The sequence below is a fragment of the Pyxicephalus adspersus genome, chromosome 12, assembly GCF_032062135.1.
Source record: "Pyxicephalus adspersus chromosome 12, UCB_Pads_2.0, whole genome shotgun sequence".
Taxonomy (NCBI): domain Eukaryota; kingdom Metazoa; phylum Chordata; class Amphibia; order Anura; family Pyxicephalidae; genus Pyxicephalus; species Pyxicephalus adspersus.
The window spans coordinates 1,111,047-1,130,098 of NC_092869.1; the positions used below are offsets into that span (position 1 = coordinate 1,111,047).

General features: G+C 47.6%; 1 protein-coding gene across 5 annotated transcripts in view; it reads right to left on the reverse strand.

Annotated features, from left to right (window-relative positions):
* Positions 1–212: 212 nt before the first annotated feature.
* CELF3 (CUGBP Elav-like family member 3) overlaps positions 213–19,052 on the reverse strand; it is a 29,574-nt gene continuing 10,734 nt past the window's right edge. The window contains exons 2-14 of one of the 5 annotated variants that reach the window (XM_072428798.1): positions 18,197–18,279; positions 15,113–15,144; positions 10,452–10,500; positions 10,112–10,240; positions 9,757–9,836; positions 9,371–9,526; positions 8,766–8,925; positions 7,256–7,414; positions 7,102–7,167; positions 6,759–6,857; positions 6,525–6,668; positions 6,294–6,430; positions 215–2,717 (exon numbers count right to left, since the gene is read on the reverse strand). In XM_072428798.1, the coding sequence (XP_072284899.1) occupies positions 6,303–6,430; positions 6,525–6,668; positions 6,759–6,857; positions 7,102–7,167; positions 7,256–7,414; positions 8,766–8,925; positions 9,371–9,526; positions 9,757–9,836; positions 10,112–10,240; positions 10,452–10,500 (1,170 nt within the window). In that variant the 5' untranslated portion in view covers positions 15,113–15,144; positions 18,197–18,279 and the 3' untranslated portion in view covers positions 215–2,717; positions 6,294–6,302. Of the gene's footprint in view, positions 2,718–6,293; positions 6,431–6,524; positions 6,669–6,758; positions 6,858–7,101; positions 7,168–7,255; positions 7,415–8,765; positions 8,926–9,370; positions 9,527–9,756; positions 9,837–10,111; positions 10,241–10,451; positions 10,501–15,112; positions 15,145–18,196; positions 18,280–19,052 lie in introns of all 5 variants that reach the window. The other 4 variants (XM_072428796.1, XM_072428795.1, XM_072428794.1 and 1 more) reach the window with 4 other exon arrangements.

Below are 19,052 nucleotides of genomic sequence, written 5' to 3' on the forward strand. Positions count from 1 at the left end.
TAATTCAATTTTTTTCTAAAAAATTGGTTAATATATTTTAAAAGTAAAATCCCAAAAAGTGCAATGGGGGAAGCAGTGACATCACAATGGGTACGTGTACCCCTCCCCCCATGATGGGTGCAGCAGACACAAGAGACACTCACTATTCATCAAATTTATTTCATTTAAACAGAAAAAAATTAAATAATTGAAAATAAACATGAATAAATAAGAAATAAGTTATGCCTTATATAATCACCAGGAATTAAGTCTGTTTATACCCCGCTTTCCTCCTCCCACCCCATTTATATTAAAATACCCCTTTACCCCACTCCCGCAGAAAAAAAAAATTTCCTAGAGTCTGACGATAAAATGCACAAAGTTCTGTACAGTTCCGGGGAGTTTTTTTTTTTTTTTATAGATACTGTAAACATATTCCATATTTCTGAGCAAAAAAATGTGAGCCATTGATTGGCCAGCGGCGACCTCTGACCTCTGATATGCAGTGTGGTTTGGGCTCACCCCAGCCACGTCCCACCATCCATTGCAACAAAATTATTTCAAGACATAAATATATATTTATATATTTTCATTTTTTTGTTTTTAACTCTCCTTGCTAAAAACCAAAAATCGTTCCTATGTCTACGGTTACACGAGAGGAGTGCGGTCCCATGGCGTTTCGGGAAAAATAAATATAAAAGAGGGACGGGGGCTTTGAAAGGGTTAAAGCAGAATACAGTCGTGGATTTGGCTCGCAGGTAAAGGTTAAAGGAGACCCCTGGAGGGCTCGCAGCAAGCTACACCAAGTACACATGTTAGGGGTATCTCCCTCTTCTGGCCAATAGGTGGTGCCAACTACACACCTTAGGGGCCTTTTCTCCTTCTCCAAGGTCACCTGTCGTTCCATATTTCGAGTTAAATTCGTTCCAACATTGCACTGGCAATTTTTCTTCCAACCCAACCCCCCCACCCACCCAATAAAAAATAAATATGTGCTGCTACCTACCCCCTGGCCTACATACAACAGCAACAAGCAGGTAAAGACATCAGGAAACACAATAGGTAGGAAATCTGGCCCCATCCCCCCAAGAAGTCCAGGTGGTTTCCCCCTAAACAATGATGATGTCACTTCCCTTAATGGACCGAAGAAGCAGATTGGTATAATAACTGTACAGTTAGAGACTCCTCCCTTACAGCTGTGGGGAAGGGGCAAAAACACACCACTGTAGGGGAATCTCACCATTGTGGGAGGGGCAAAGACACCCCGCTGCAGGGGAATCCCACTATTGTGGGAGGGGCAGACACCTCATTGCGGGGGGAATCCCACCACTGTGCGAGGGGCAGAGACACCCCACTGCGGGGGAATCCCACCATTAAGAGAGGGGCAGAGGCCCCTTACTGTGGGGGGAATCCCACCATTGTGGGAGGGGCAGAGACACCCCGCTGCAGGGGAATCCCACTATTGTGGGAGGGGCAGACACCTCATTGTGGGGAGAATCCCACCATTGTGGGAGGGGCAGAGACACCCCACTACGGGGGAATCCCACCATTAAGAGAGGGGCAGAGGCTCCTTACTGTGGGGGGAATCCCACCATTGTTGGAGGGGCAGAGACACCTCATTGTTGGGGGAATCCCACTATTGTGGGAGGGGCAAAGACACCCCGCTGCAAGGGAATCTCAGAATTGTGAGAGGGGCAAAGACCCCTTACTGTGGGGGGAATTTCACCATTGTGGAAGGGGCAGAAGCACAAACTACCAAACTACTGGGGGAAATTTCCCCACTGGGGCCTCCAAGTGATAAAAGAAACCAGTAGTTGGTCATTTAAAACTAAACTAAAATTGGCTTAAAAGACTTTAAAACAAAGGTGGGGTCATACTCGACCCCTCCAGGCCAAATTTTGATTTGTTGCTGTTGATGTTCTTCATACGAGGGGGGAGGGTAATCTAAGGATTGGGGGGGGGGGGGCACAATAGACCCGACATCAGCCAGAACATGTGAACAATAAGGAGATATTGCACTGAATCCCGCAACCTCCGTCCAATCACTATATACACAGCAGCCCTGACATACGAGATGGGCAAAGAGGGGGAACGACCTCCTCTCCCCCACCGCCAGATATCAGAGCCGGTTTTGCTCTACCTGCATGAAGGCGTTCTTTGAAATCTGCGGGGGCTCCGTAAAGTTGGGAGTTGCAATTTTTTTTTTCTATTTTTTTTTTTACAAGAATCTCTGAGGAAAAGAAATAAAGAAAACAAAAAGGAACCTTATTCCTAAAAATGGATCCTGTGCCGTTCAACTACTCATATTCTCAGTCCGCAGCAGATTCCCCACTGCTGGGTTGTTTTTCTCAGTTTTTTTTTCTTTTTCCAATTTTTTTTTAACATTTAAAAAATAAATCCAGCGCCCAGCTGCGGAGCTTGGAAGCGGAAATGTACCCTGCCCGCTTCGGTAAAGCGCGCATGTGTGTGCAGATCCAGGAATGTTCTGTGTCGCCACCTCTCTGCGGGGAGGAGAGCTGCGGCTTCGAGTTCAGAGGTCCTTGCTGGTTAAAGCTCGGGCGATCTGACTGGATTTAACAGTTTTTTAGAATTTTTCATTTTCCCCTGAAAAATGTTCGTCTTGGTCCAGCAGCAGTAAAAGGAATTTTTCCGAAGTCCATTGCGAGGTGTGGAAAGAAAAAAACGGGGAGAGGCTGGACCCCGATATCCCCTCAGGACCCCCAGATCAGGTACACCTGCTGGGAAAAAGGGGAAAAACAGAATTATTAAAGGGGAAATAACACATACGTAGAGCTCCACAGCATACGCACGCCCTGGACATGCCTTCTACCATCTCTGTCTGGGTTTGAATCCTGTGGAGAGACCGGATTTATCACCTCCACCTAAAAATGTAGCCAATTGTTAAATGTAATATTTTAGGCACCACTGTTGGTGTTGGTGTACCTCTTCCATGCTATAAAGGAAGCTGAGAATTTGTGAATTTTGTTTTCAAAAAAGCAATGCAAAAAGTTGCATTAACCAAAAATTTTAATTTGCAAAAACTTTTTTGGTGCCTTGGTAATAGAGATTGGAAGAGAATTATTCCAGTGGTGGTGGGTGGAACTCCTTAGCGGAGTAGGGGTGGGGGGGTGACAGATGACAAAAATTGGCCCCAAATCAAACCAAAAAATGAGTGATGGGTGCAGTGAATTGTTACTCTGTACCATCACCATGGATGGCGCTATTGCCCAAGCAATGTTTCAGTCAGCCGTGTCTCAGATCTTCGGTTGAGCAAATTTTGGTAAGAGAAACCAAATTGTGTAAGAGATGGAACTCAAGCACTAACACGGATCATGGTCATCTCACCCAGGATTCAAAAAATACCAGATGGATGAGGAGATAACATCACAGAACAGACACACAATCATTCACCGGAGATCCTCCTGGAGGGGCCACACTGGACGGAAGGGTTTGACTGCCATCCTCATGTCTAGAAGTGGCATCCCGGTGGTCCAAATGGGCTGAACATTTCCTGTAATAACCAAGAACCTCCATCCAAGAAATAACTTCTCATTGACCTTCAGCCCCCAAACCTAATCCTGGGATTCAATAAAATTTGAGAAATTTGCCCCTCGGTCTCTAAATGCTGAATTTGGAAACAATGTAGAAAATAATTGCACTGACAGTAAGCCAGAATCTTGGATGCCAACACACCTGACAACATTTGTTGGTCTGACACTTCAATTTTGTAAGTTTCAGACTTACGAAAATTTGGTATCAGCCAATTTTCCAAACCATCATTCACAAGGTGTCCTGGCAAGTTAAGACTCCGGAATGTTCTGTGAGATTCCTTTTATTGAATCCAAGGGTTTTACAAAATTGCTTCAACTTACAGACCGGCACAAAATTCCCAAATCAACCCCCTCCCCCAGTAAAAGACACAGAGCAGCAAATGTACAAACGGGGCCCACAACGGGCCAAGCCAATCCCAAGACAGACTTTTTTAGTTGCATCCAAATCCCAGACCACAGCCAGGAGTTCAGGCGCTCTAATAGAGGAGCAGAAAGCCCAGGGGGAGCACAAGGGGCAATAGCGACTCAAACGGGGGCAAAACAACAACATAAATAGACTTCTCAATGGTACATGCAAAGGAATGGAAAGGGCGAAGGAGACACAAAAATGGAGACTAGACAAGGACAGGAGGTAGCGATGGGTCCACACCAAGAATGCAAATTTCTCAATTCAATTATATTTTATGTATAATATAGCCCCACACTGCAAGGATTCATCACTGGCTAACGTCAGTTTTATTTTTTCCTTTTACATAATGTACCCCAGTATTCACCCCAGTGGGCATTACCCAAAAACTTCACCATAATCATATCATTCTAAACTACTAACCCAAAACTGAACCAATAATAAAAAAATCCAGGCCCCTAAGGGTTACATAATAGACCAGGACGAGACATAAAGGCACATGCAGAAGAGTGTAGCCCTCTACAAGAATTCCACCCCCTACTGTGCAGGTGAGGAAAGGGCAGAGAACATTTTTGGGAAACAGCAAAAAGCACAGACCACAGCTAGCATTGGCAGTTGCATCAGCACAGCAAGGGTCCAAAAGGGGGCGCCACATACAATTACAGATCAGAAGGACGGGGAAGGGGGGGTCAGTAGGCTGATTAATATGAGACAAGTTTTAACAATTTTTTTTTAATGTCAATAGTAAGGCGCCTCTTTTTTAGCAAATGCATCAACAGAAAAAGATTTGGGCTAATGTAATTTTTTTTGTCTTTAGAAACTCATTGATATTCTCCAGGATACATAGGGTGATGGGTAGATTACCCTCGAAAATAAAGCCGTAGCCCAAAGTTTGTTTCGACAGAACTAAATTGTTCTATTTAACCAAAATGTTTGGGTGCTTTGACCATTGTAGGTGGCCGAAGGGCCATCAATGGCATCTCATGGTTTAGGGAGGGACCAAGATCTCTCAAAATACAAAACTAATGGAAATGATTTAAACATTTGTTCCATTATAATTTTACAATTTAAAAAAAAAATCTCCCCTGAAGCAACAGAGTCCATATTTGTTTTTTTTTTTTAATCTTTTAACGGCTTGGAAACATACTGAGGATGCATTTTTTAAAAAGAAGTCACCCCCTGCTTTCATGTTGCCCTGTACAGCCTAGTTAAACAGTCAGTATTGCACGGCACATAAACTCCAAAACTTCACAGCACTCCATGCATCCTAAACACCACCGAGACCTCCCTTGGAGCCACTCCTCAGGGGCGGGGCTTGGAGGAGGAAGAGTAGGGAGGAGGGTGAGGTAGTTAGGGTCTTAAATACAACACGGTCATTCCAGTGGATGCAACTTACAAGGGGTGGTGCTACGAGTCCCAGGGCAGCCAATGGACGCTAGGTATACGTCAGAGCGACAGAGTCATCTCATGATTTGATTGGACCCTGGCACAAGGTGGGCGGGTTTCAAGCGGCAGAAAAAGAGAAGCTGTTTTGTTTTGGTCATGTGGTTAATAGAAATAATATTTTTTTATTTCCATCTTATCTGGAAACACATCAATTGACTCGACTAACCACTAGCAAAAAAAATGCTGCAGCAAAAAAATTCTAAGGGGGGCCAAAAGTTTAAAATGAAAAGTTTGTTATATTCCATTGTTTTGGTAATATAGGGATCTGTATGGTAATAAATCTAAACATTTTGTTGGGAAGAGGAATAGGAAGATGGAAATGGCTGCAGCACCCCAGGTGGGTGTTTTGGGGGGCTTTTTTTTTTTTAGGTCATTGACTTAGCTAGATCTCATGTTTTAGAATCCCAAATTATATCTTCCAGTTGATCATTAGGAGATCATTGGATCACGCTGAGATTCTAGGTTCCCCTGAGACCTCCCAGTTTCCTGAGCTTTAGGAAGTCTTCGCCCATTGATGACCTCATTTTATCACCATGTGAAGGGCCCACAGGGATCAGATCTTCCACTTTCTCTCTCTAGGCTGTGCTTGTGTACAACTAAAAACAGCAATTAAAAAAACGATAATGAGCGGAAAATAAACCATGGAAAGACAAATTATTCCAAACAGGAAAGGTGACAGAGGACCAGACTCACAATACGGTACCGGATAACACTCAACAGGCCCTTACCACGAGCTAACGACCAGCTGCCATATGGTGGCGCTATGTACACGGCCCCCAGTTTTCTCCTGAACGGGGTCATGTGCACCCACAAAAACTGGCTTCATAAAGTTACAATTAATCTACAGCCCCTTCTGGGTTTGACCTACAGATATTGGGGAGGGTCGTTGGCTTTCTCCCTCTGGTACCCACCTGAACTCCTTAATATGGCCGGTTGGCATCTTTTGGTCTCTTTAGTTGTACTTTGAGTCTCTTCATGCCAATCTGGAAACCGTTCATGGCCTGAATGGCAGCTTGGGCACTGCCGGGATTGTCAAAACTTACAAAGCCTGTGGGGACAAGAGAATAACATCAAAGTGGGTTTTCCAAGTCAATGGCAGCAAGGTTTTGGTATTCACCATAAAGGGTGGAAGGATCACTCACCGAAGCATTTGCTCTGATTTGTGGCTCTGTCTACAAACACTTTGGCGGAGATGACGTTACCGAATGGGAGGAACATCTGGAGGATCTCCGAATCCGTGAACTCTTGGGGCAGGTGGTAGATAAAGATATTGCAGCCTTCTGGACCTGAAATAGGGAAAGACAACCAGGAATCAAAAAGTTTGGTTCTTTTATCAGTAATTGGGCCATTTGGCAGAAAGAGGATGGGATACTCACCCTCTCTTTGTTGCTGCTGCTGTGGGGGCTGCTGGGGTAATAATGGCGGAGGCTGCGTGAATGCTGGGCTCACCAGGCCGTATGCTGCAGGATAGGCAGCTGTAAAAGGAACACAGGGATGAGATATAGAGCAATACGGAAAGTTCCCTGCTCTGGTCTTTGGTCACATTTCTGCCTGCTAGGGTATTTCTATGACAGGTCAGGGGCAATTGTTTAGGCTTAAGTTACAAGGTATATATGGCTATGGGCATTACCGATGATATTTACCAGCAGAATAAAAATATTCCATGGGTACCCACAACCCTCCAAAATAGGACCCCACCCCTGCAGTAGCCCTATTTACCTGTGTAGTGCTGCATGCCTGCATAAGCTTGCTGTAGAGGGTCCAGTTGGGTTACCGGACTCTGGGCTAAAGGAAAAAGAAACAGAGAGATGATGAAGTGTTTCCACCAAGGTGCGGCAGGTAGATTTACGAAGTTGGAGAATATCATACGTACCAGTATTACCTGGATACGGGTGGAGACCATTGGTGTAGATGGCCTCCGAGCTGGGCTGGACACTACTCTGTGTGGGCACTGCGCTGTAACCATTAACTCCCAGTGTGGCAGGGATGGCTGATACTGGTGTGGCTGCGAGAGTGGGGGGTGTACTGGTACCTGTGGAGACAGAACCAGGACACGATGAGCTGCTGTTACCCAACATGGTTCCCATTTCTGATATTGTAGTGGGGTAGGGTAATATTCCTGGTCACACCACTGGATATTATCTATGACTCCCTAAATACCAGATTTGTTGCCAAATCAGTTTGTTCTGGGATGTTGACATAACTTTAGTTCTAAGCTTTGGGAAATGGTTGGATGGCTATTGAAATGTCTTCCCTGTCTGGCGAAACAAGTCTGAGTAGATTGAACCACCATGACCTGGACTAAGAGGAACCTTTATGATGAGATACAAACTCCCAGAATCCTTCACTGAACTAAGAGAAACGTTCTCCAATATGGCCAAAAGTTGTCCGACACTGGACCATCACAACTATATGAGCTTGTTGGTGATCCCTCTTTCAAAAAACCTGGTTATTATTTGGAGTTGCCCCCCTGAACCCACTGAAGCTACAACAACCATCACTATTCTAGGTCAGCTTTGTAGATGATTTACGATGGTGTGTGGACTATTGGTGAGGTCGGGTTCTGATAATGGATGAGAAGACCTGGCTCACCAATCCAATTCCAATAGGGTTGAGGTCAGGGCTTCCAATCCCAATCCAACACTATGGTCATTAATGTAGAGTTGGCCTCTCTCGTCATGGCCAATGATATGGAATCCCCATGACCCCTAATATGGAGTTGCCCTCTAAAACATCCTCCATTCTTGTGGGAATTGTTGAGGTCAAGTACTACCGGTGAGATCAGGTACTAGTAGTGGGGATTTGCCCCCATTAGTGAAGTTAGGTACTCATGGGGAGGATTTGCCCCCTATTGGTGAGGTCAAGTACTGATGATGGGGATTTGCCCCCTATTGGTGGGGTCAGGTACTGATGTTGGATGGGAAGATCTGGCTCACCATTCCAATTCATCCCAAGGTTGTTCAGTAGGGTTGAGGTCAAAGCTCTGTGCAAGACACTCGAGTTCCTCCATATTGGTTGCCTCATGTCTGTATGGAGCTGGCTTTAAACCCTGGGGCACAGTCACGGGAGTACATGAGGGGATCTTTAGCAAGCTGTGACCACAAGACTGGAAGACCCCCATTGTCTACATATCTTTGTCTTTATAAGGGGTCTCCACATCACTGGAGACCCCTGAACCCTATTATTTGGAGTAGGGGCTTCATATTTTGGAGGTTGCCCTCTCTGTACTTCTAAATGTCTCCACATTCTACAAGAATGTTTTATTATTAGTAGCCCTGTAATTCCCAACCTTGTCAATGGTCTATCTGAGCCCCTGAAAACGTCTGCTTTTCCGCCATCTGCACTCTAAGAATCCCGTTGTCCTTTAGGATCCTTGGCCTTACCTGAAGAGGATGTGATGGGGGTAATTGGGGTGATGGGAGTGGCTATGATCCCATTGGGGTTGATTGTCGCCATTTGCTGCATCTGGACGGCGGCCATGGTGGCCATGGGGTTGAGGTAAGCACTGTGCGCGGCCACCAGGGCGGCCTGCTGCTGCATAAGCTGCGGGGGGATGAAAAAACACAAACCCGTGTGAGAAAAGAGCAAGATGGCCGATATGAGACACAACACAAAACCATCAGAGAATACTGATGTCATGAAAACGATATCCAATGGTGGTGTGAGAAGGACGATGATGTCACAAGCTGGAGGTGATGTCACTGGGGTGGTAACAGGAAATGATGAAGATTGATGAGAATGATGTCATAAGGACGTTTTCATTGATAATGCCAACGGCAGAGATGTCACAATGCTCTTTGGGTCAGCTGACATTGGAAGCCATAACTTCTTCCAATCTACATATGGTTCAAACTTGTGGGGACAAATTTTGACGTTCTATACGATGGAGCATGCAGGTCACATAGTGGCAGTGATGTTACAATGACGTCATGCATCACAAGCACCAACATAGATAAATTTCTGGTAAGGAAGAGGGCACTGAATTCACCTGGTCACTTACTGCCTGTGTGTACGCACTGTACGCGCCAAACTGGAGGGCAATTGGGCTGAACATGCCAAGCTGATTGGCTACTTGCTGCATCCGGCGAAGCCCTCGTTCCTTCTCTGTGTCGGCAAATTTCACCACCAGGCTGGAGGAGGCTCCCTGGAAAAGAGAGAGCAGATTGGTGTTAGGGCAGAAAGACATTCTGCACCGTGTCTGCTACAATCGCCATCATGGCGGCAATGGTTTATCATCATTTACCATAATCCCCTTCTTCTAGAAATAGGTCACATGACTGGGGAATAAATTGGCTGAGCCGTCATGGCTGCCACCACACACAACACCCAACCTCCACGATGTAAGCACACGTCTACACAGCAGCAGAGCCTTACCGGCAGTGTCCGACTCCCGTGCAGCGCGTTGATTGCCGCCTGCGCCTCTGAATGCGTCTGAAACTTCACAAATGCACAACCTAAGCGCGGAAGATACCACGTTACTACACAACACACAGGGCAGCATCGCAACACAATATTCACACAACGGTCACAGAATGGGCGACCTCCTATGGGGGGGCCCTCTGCCTGGCTGCTCCACTTTAAAGGACCGGTACACTTTAAGGGTGGAATTCCAGGCAAGCTAACACTGAAATCAGGCTTGCTATGACAGTGGCTGCCCTTAGGGGGCGGTTTAAGGATTTGTCTGGAGATTCCCTGTACATTGGAAGGCCAATCGTAAGGTTTATTATACCTTTGCTGGTCCCGTCCGGCCCCCGAAGAACCGTACACTCATCTATATTCCCGAAGGGCTCAAACATCCTGCGGACATCCTCATCTGTTTGCTGCTTCCCCAGCATTCCCACAAAGAGCTTGCGATCCTCTAGGGTATGGAGAGAAAAGAATAGGAAGACGATAAGGGAGGGAAATGATTGTATAATGTATGAAGGAACATGAGTCATATGACCCCCACCCCGCCTTCATTGGGATTGTCCAATCACAGGGGTGCCCCATGTCAAATGGTGGAAGGAGATGTGTTGGTTGGATGTGTGGCAGGGAAAGGGGGCATTTTGGGAGATTTGGGGGTAATCTACCTCCTCGGCTCTCGCTGTCTGCCGGTTTCACTTGGATTGGTCGATTCATCTGGAAAGAAAGGAAACAGAAAATCTGGTGAGCGGGGATATAATTTCTGGGCCTCCATATCCTCACAATGCTGGCTAATCACACGATCTGTACGGGATCTGAAGATCTGCACGCCATGTGGACTGTGGGGGGCGACCATCGGATGCAGCTGATTGGTTGTTGGTTGGTCAATCATGGAAACATCTGCCAGGGATTGTAGATGAAACTAAATACATGTGGAGGGGGGAGTATCTGCCATGTGGGGTGGCTGCCCCCTAACATTGGCATTGCTGGGTTACCAATGAGGGGTATCAGGTGAGGAAGACAGGTGAAGGGTGCCATGGATGAGGTGGGCTCACTCGGTGTCTGGGATTGGGCCCTGGGAGCGCACAGTGAACATTGCATAATACCCATCTCCACAATTCACCCACGGTCTATAGCAGTCTCCTGTGACAGGGCAGCAGTCTCTAACAGTCTCTTGTGATACAATAAATACAATATGCATTACTAGCTGTCTCTTGTAACACTACAGAAGTCTCTTGTAATACAAAAACCACCACTAGCAGTCTCTAACAGTTTCATATAACACTACAGCAGTCTCCAACAGTCCCTTGTGATACAATAGATAGAACACAATATCCATCACTAGCAGTCTCTTGTAATACAGAAATTGCACTCTCTTGTAACACAGTGACCACCTCTAGCAGTCTCCTCAATGGTCTGTATCACAATTTTGCAGCACTCTGGATGCTTCTATAGCACAGCAGTCTCTTGTACTTTGCTGCAATCTCCTGTAAAGTGGGAGCTGCCTGTTGTCATGGTGCAATGGGGTTCAGCATGGGGTTTAGAGTTATGGATTTGGGGTGGCTGTGGGTCCCCAATATTTGTTATTTGTGAGCTCAGGCTGGTGATGGGGCGACATGGCAATACACCAGAATCCCTGGAAGGTGAGCGATGAGTGGAGGTTATTTTGGGGTTCTCACATTTCCCCCAAATTTTTCTAACCTGGTGACCCCACCATGACCTCTGCTGTGACCCCAGCCCCCATTATTAGGCTCTGTAGACCCCGTTATCAGTAGCTGGTATTTCCGGTGTACAGGGGTGTCACATCCCAGTATTAGCCCCACACTGGGGATCAGAATACGCAGGGGCTGTGTATGGGTCTTTAGATCCCCCTGTTGCCCCGGGGTCAGTGGGTCAGGGGGATGAGGCTTTGCATGTGGAAGTGGTGTCACCTCGCATGGTTGTCCTATTTCTGTGCCAGCCTGGAATTATCAGGGAGGTGTCACAGAAGTATTTACCCCCACACACCCAGCATTGTACCCCCTACACCTGGAATTATACACTGACCCCCATCATCAGGGGGCACCGGGGACCAAGGGGGGCAATAAATGGTGTCGGGGGGGGGGGTTAAAATTAACATTTTCTGGCACTTGCAGGGTTACACTGTGGTCCTGAGGCTGGAGGATGGAAAGTTGCCATAGCAACCGGCTCTACATCCAGTCCCTGCAGTTGCTAGGAGACGGGTGATATCCCCAGTAAGGCATGCCAAGCTAGGGATCAGAGGCTGGCAGAGATGGGGGCAGGGATGGTTTGGGGGGTATAATTTGGGATGGTACGAATGTTTGATTTCCCCCCTCCCTATTCTTTTTTGTGCCCCATAGTCTGCCCGTTCCCTCCCTTTTTCCACAGAGATGATTCCAGCGGATCATTCACACAGAGCCAGATGCTCAGTTACCATGGAAACCCCAGAACACGTTCCCTGGCAACCACCCACTCGCCCAGATCTATCTATAAGGTTGCCGGGTAACCACAGTGACATCATCACTTCTCCATGTAAACAATAGGAGGAGGGGGAGGGGGGAAAGATGAGGGGGGGGGTAATATGAAGAATCCCTGGAGGAGCCACAAAAATCATTCTACAAATATTACATGGCAGGAAATCATCACCGCTAATACCAAGCAACCGGATCTGTTACCGATCCATTACCGACCAACCGGATCTATTACCGATCCATTACCGACCAACCGGATCTGTTACTGATCTATTACCGACCAACTGGATTCGTTACCGATCCATTACCGACCAGCCGGATCCGTTATCGGTCCATTACCGACCAACTGGATCTGTTACCGATCCATTACCGACCAACCGGATCTTTTACCGATCCATTACAGACCAACCAGATCTATTACTGATCCATTACCGACCAACCGGATCTGTTACCGATCTATTACCGACCAAGTGGATTCGTTACCGATCCATTACCAACCAACCAGATCTGTTATCGATCCATTACCGACCAACCGGATCCGTTACCGATCCATTACCAACCAACCGGATCCGTTACCGATCCATTTCCGACAAACTGGATTCATTACCGATCCATTACCGACCAACCGGATCCGTTACCGATCCATTCCTGACAAACTGGATTCGTTACTGATTCATTACCGACCAACCAGATCCATTACCGATCAATCAACCAGAAATCCATGGATCCCAGAGATCTGCAAAGCATCGCACCCTCCCATCCCCCCTGACAGATACATATTGTATATTCTGCAGATTATTCCACCACTGACCCCTCTAGAGATCTGCAGAACATTGCACCCTCCCATCCCCCCCGGCAGATAAATATTGTATATTCTGCAGATTATTCCACCACTGACCCCTCTGCAGAACATTGCACCCTCCCATCCCCCCCGACCCCTCTATATCCAGTACAATGTAGAAGAATTGGGGGGTATTGTGGGGTTGGGGGGTTGTCAGATAAGATGGCGCGCTCTGCAGATCAGAAGCCACCTGTGTACTGATCTCTTCGTATAATCGTCTGCACAAAAATCCCAAGAGCCATCGCTAATCCCAGGATTATCCAATCACGTCGTAATCTCTGTGCGTCCCAGCATGCCGCGCTCCCACAGATTACATTCAGGCCTCAGAGTGAACTATATTAGGAAAGGTTCAACCATCATGAATGTTCCCAGCCCTGCAAAAAGGCAATCCGGGTTTCTCGACCTTTATAACATAGGGGAACCCCGGATATAATTCCTATATCCACAGCTCACAGGATATTAGTGTGGTGGTCAGTGGGAAGAATGTCTCCCTTACAGATAGCCAAAAAGATCATTGGGGTCACTTATACTGACCTGAAAGGTCTAAATTGCTTAAGGAACCCCCAGCAACCCCTGGAGGAACCCTGACTGAGAAGCACTATTACACATTACACAGAAATATGGCAGCTGAATTATTCTTTTCCACACTGCGAGGTTTCGGTCTATCGATCATGTGACCCAGTCAGCGATGTTTTCCCATATAAGGGAAAGGCCACTCCCATTCTCTCCAAGCTCCACCCATTTATATCTACTAATAAGGGAATCATTTTTTGCCCCATGAGATTTTCTGGTCCATCCAAGCGGCTGGTTGCTTAGCAACCCATCATTCCGCTCCGCGGGTCACATGACTGCCTGGGAACGAAGATTAAAGTGAGGAAAGGTTTGATCTCTGTATACTGAGCAATATTTCATAAAACACAAATATATTCCTAGGATATAATTATTTAATGATGTGTAATGTGTTCCCGGGGGGGAGGGGACTTTTCCCTGCACACTCCTCACTTCCTCATTTTTTATACAATGTATTTCAATCTGTAACTTTGTAACATTTTTGTTTTTATTTACCACAGGAAGGAAATGTATGGGGGTTTCCTGGTATGGGAGGGGGAGGGGTATTGCTTTGGGGCCATGGAGTATGGGGGGCAGAGTCATTTTTCAGCAGGAGGCTCAACAAAAGGATTGGGTGAAACCAAAAATGAATCTGTTACCTTATATAAATCTACAATGTAATTCAGACCCTTTCGGAGTAATAATTAGTCAGGTCACATCCCCCAATATCAATCCATCTGACCCCGCAGTACCTTTACTGACCCTGGGTGGTCAGGGGGGCAGCAGAGAGCAGACATTTTATCCCCTGCCTGACCTCACATGGTTGTCTCCCAGCTGCTGAGTGTGCATAACAATGGCAAATTACTGACGTAAATCTATATTTACTTCATGTTTGATGGTGTCATGTGCAGTCAGGTGCTAGAAGGCAGCAGGCAGGGCAATGGATGGGGCCACAAGTGTTGGACTCCAGGTGACCCCTGATTTTCAGGTTCAAAGTAAATCTGCACTTTTTCTGTTTAATCTCACGCCGGCAAAAAATTAAAAACATTTCATGTTGGCCGAGACAAGAGGGCTCTAAGGAGCTCTGCCCCATGTCAGGTGATGTCAAACTCCACCCCATGTCATGTGATTCCAAGCTCTGCCCCATGTCAGGTGATGTCAAGTGCCGCTCCATGTCAGGTGATGTCAAGCTCTGCTCTATGTCATGTGATGTCAAACTCTGCTCCATGTCAGGTGACGTCAAGCTCCGCCCCATGTCAGGTGCCATCAAGCTCCGCCCCATGTCAGGTGATTTCCACCTTTCTACCCATTGCTGTGCATCAAATTCCAGTCCACAAAGGCAGCACTACACCACTACACACATGTACGGCAAGACGTCACAGAGAGCTCTAGGCACCACAGTACACAACGCGCACACCAAAAAAAAGTTACAAATAGAAGAAAAAACCCAAAAAAAGACACAACTCACAAACGGGAGCGTGGACGCCACGCGCAGGAGGCCTGAGTGTGAGAGGATCAGAAAGACGGGGGTGAGGGTTAGACAGCGTCACCACCGGTGTCATTGTTGTCACACTGATCGGTGCACGGACAACGCATCACAAAACACGCACACACACATGGGCACACACACACATGGGCACACACATCCCTCTGCTGGGAAAAGAGCAGGCGTGGGGCGGCTTCAGATTCTGAGAGGATTATAGGATGGCGGAAAGATAAGCTTTTTATATCAATTAGCAGAGAAAAGCTGCAGGGAGGAAGAGAGAGATGGGGGGAGGGGGCACCACGGGGGGGGGGGCACCACCCATCTCTAACCTGTAGTCCGTGGTGCCAAACTCGACCCAACAATGTCAACCCATTCTGGTTCATTCCACCAACTCCTCACCCCACCACCCACCTTCTACCCAATGGCTTTCCCAAACACCCCCCTACCAAACCGCCCGTGCCCACCATCCTTCGCCCGCTACCAAACTCTTTACCTCATCATCCTATCCAATGGCTTTCCCAACCACCCTCCTCTTGTCATCTCTCCCAGCTATTATCCCCACCATCCTCCTCTCTGTACTCAACTCCTGACCCCACCAACCCCTTCCTGCCCAACCCCCTATCCCTACCATCTCCCCCTCTCTACCCGACCCTTGTCCCCACTTTTCTCCTCTTTCTCACCTCCTGTCCCTACCATGCCCAGCATTCCTCCATTACAACTCCGATTTCTACCATCCTTCACTTTCTACCCAACTCCTTCTCTCCTAATTACCCAATGCCTGTCTCTACCATCCCCCCTTTCTATGAACTCTTGTCCCCACCACTATTCTTCTGTCCTCCTTACCACCTCTGGTGGTAATCCCCTCACCCAACCAAACTCCTGTGTGTATCCCACTTCTTCTGCCCGGTCTACCCAATTTCTGCTCCCACTATCATTTCCAGCCAAAACCCTACTCCTGTCCTCGCCTTCTTTCCTCTCTTCACCATCACCCCCTCTCTACACTACCAATGTCCCCACCTTCCTCTTCCACCAACCAACAACTCTCCCCATCATTCTCGTCCTCCACCCAACAACTATCCCCACCATCCTCTTCCTTCACCCAAAAACTGTCCCCACCAAACTACCCCCCCACCCAACTACTGTCTCCACCTTCCTTCATCAGTACCCAACTACTTTCCCCACCTTCCAACTCCTCCTCCCAAATACTGTCCCCACCATCGTCTTCCCCCACCCAACTACTGTCCCCATCATCCTCTTCCTCCTCCCAACTACTGTCCCCACCATCCTCTTCCTCCACCCAACTACTGTCCCCCCCGTTCCACCTCCTCCACCCAACTACTGTCCCCACCATCCTCTTCCTCCACCCAACAACTACCCTCTCTATAAACTCTTGTCCCACCACCATTGTTCTGTCCTCCTTACCACCTCTGGTAATTACTAATCCCCTCACCCAACCAAACCCTGTCTGTACCCCACTACTCCTGCCCGGTTTACCCAATTCCGGCTCCCACCATCCTTTCTACCAGACCCAACCCCTGTCCTCGCTATACTTCCTCTCTACCAATCCCCGTCCTCACCATACTTCCTCTCTACCAATCCCCGTCCTCACCATACTTCCTCTCTACCAATCCCCGTCCTCACCATACTTCCTCTCTACCAATCCCTATCCTCACCAATCCCTGTCCTCACCATACTTCCTCTCTACCAATCCCTGTCCTCGCCATACTTCCTCTCCACCAATCCCTGTCCTCGCCATACTTCCTCTCTACCAATCCCCATCCTCACCTCTTGTCCCTCTCCAACCAACTCCTGTTGTCCTTCCTGCCAAACTCATTTTTCTATCACCCACCTTTTGGCTTCTCAACCCAACTTTATTTCCCACCACCCTCCTCTTGCCCTCTCCAACCAGCTGCTGCCCTTACCACCCTCCTTCTGTCCTCTCTGCACAAATTCTTTCCCTACCATCTTCCTGCCTTCTTGACCCGACTTCAATGCCCACCCCCTCCTCATGTTCTCTGTACCCAACACCTATCCCCTTCCATCCTCCTCCAACCTTCTCTGGCCGTATCCTGTCCTCACCATCCTCTGCCCTGTCCCTGCCATCCACCTACTGGCATCTCACACCAACTCCATTTCTTACCTCTTCCTCCTGGTGTCTCTGCCTGGCTCGTGTCTATAAGATCCCCTTCCTGCCATCTTCACCCAACTCTGTACCCCCCACTTCCTGTCTACCTATGCCAACTCCTCCCCCAGGTATCTGAATTCTATACTCTCATCCCATCTCATACCCCTATCATTCTCCTCCTGCCCCCTCTGCCCATTAGTCCATTCATCATCCTCCAGGTCCTATTACCCTACTGTTGACCTATCCTACCCATCATGATGCCAATCTCCTCTCCCTAGTGTCTGCTCTGCCCCTTTTACCCATGCCATTGTTTTGCCCTTCCCTGACTATTACATGACCACCCTAACTCTGCACTTGTTGGCCCCTCAGTTACTTTGCCCTCCCTGTCTACCCATTGACCTGTCCTGTGCCCTCTTTAGAAGGCATGGGGGCCCATACAGCTGGAAATCATTGGATGGGGAGAAGGTTACATGGGGCCCTTTTACTTGTAGACAGCTGTCCCCTGCACCCCCACTAAAGAGTACCTGTCCTGAGCAGAGCACTCTATATAAAAGCCATTATGAAATATAAAGCAGGATCCTGTCACCACTTTACAGATCCCAGATTTCTTCTTTCCAGAATCCTGCAGAGCATTGCGCTATATATAGTGAAGGTGGCAAATAAACATCCCGTACAGGGCAGCAGGGATCACATTTACCCCCCAGCAGGGTGGCTCATCCTGAACTCCCTACGCACTAAGAATACAGCTGGGAAAAGGGCGGGGTATCTAGGAACCTCTCTGGAGAGGGGTATTAGTTATAAACTTCACACATCTGTGGCACGGAGTCACAGGAGCCTCACCCCCTCCCACCGCGCCGACACTTCCACAGGACGAGCGATAATTATAACTGGCTATTAATAAAGCCTGGGAGTCACATGATCAACCTGCCACAGGCACTTACCCCCGGCAACGTCTTCTGTTCATGGAGAGCACTCTGAGCTTTCAGCGCCGACTCCCGGGCACAGTACGTCAAGAAGGCGCATCCTGCAAGAGAGAACAGATACCGAGAATTACCGGGAGGTTACAGAAACAGAGAAGTTATACTGTGCAGAGTCCCTACATACAGAATGAGAACAGATACGAGCCCATACAAACAGAATGAGAACAGATACTGAGAAGTACACCCGGGTACGGGACAAGAGAAGTGGTACTGTGCAGAGCCCATACAAACAGAATAAGAACAGATACTGAGAATTACACCCGGAATACAGGACAAGAGAAGTAGTACTGTGCAGGGCCCATACACACAGAATAAGAACAGATACCGAGATTTACCCCTGGGGTACAGGACAAGAGAAGTGGTACTGTGCAGAGACCATACATACAGAATAAGAACAGATACCGAGAAATACACCCGGGGTACAGGACAAGGGAAGTGGTACTGTGGAGAGGCCATACATACAGAATAAGAACAGATACCGAGATTTACCCCTGGGGTACAGGACAAGAGAAGTGGTACTGTGCAGGGCCCATACATACAGAATAAGAACAGATACTGAGAATTACACCCGGGGTACAGGACAAGAGAAGTGGTACTGTGCAGAAACCATACATACAGAATAAGAACAGATACTGAGAATTACACCCGGGGTACAGGACAAGGGAAGTAGTACTGTGCAGTAGGGATCGCTCATAATACTCACACCTGATAAAAGTTGTGATATTGGGTCAGGTGATCACTCCATCTCTTTCCCTTTTCTGATAACTGACAGGTCCACTTTAGGCTTGCCATTGAACACATGTGACAATTGCGTATT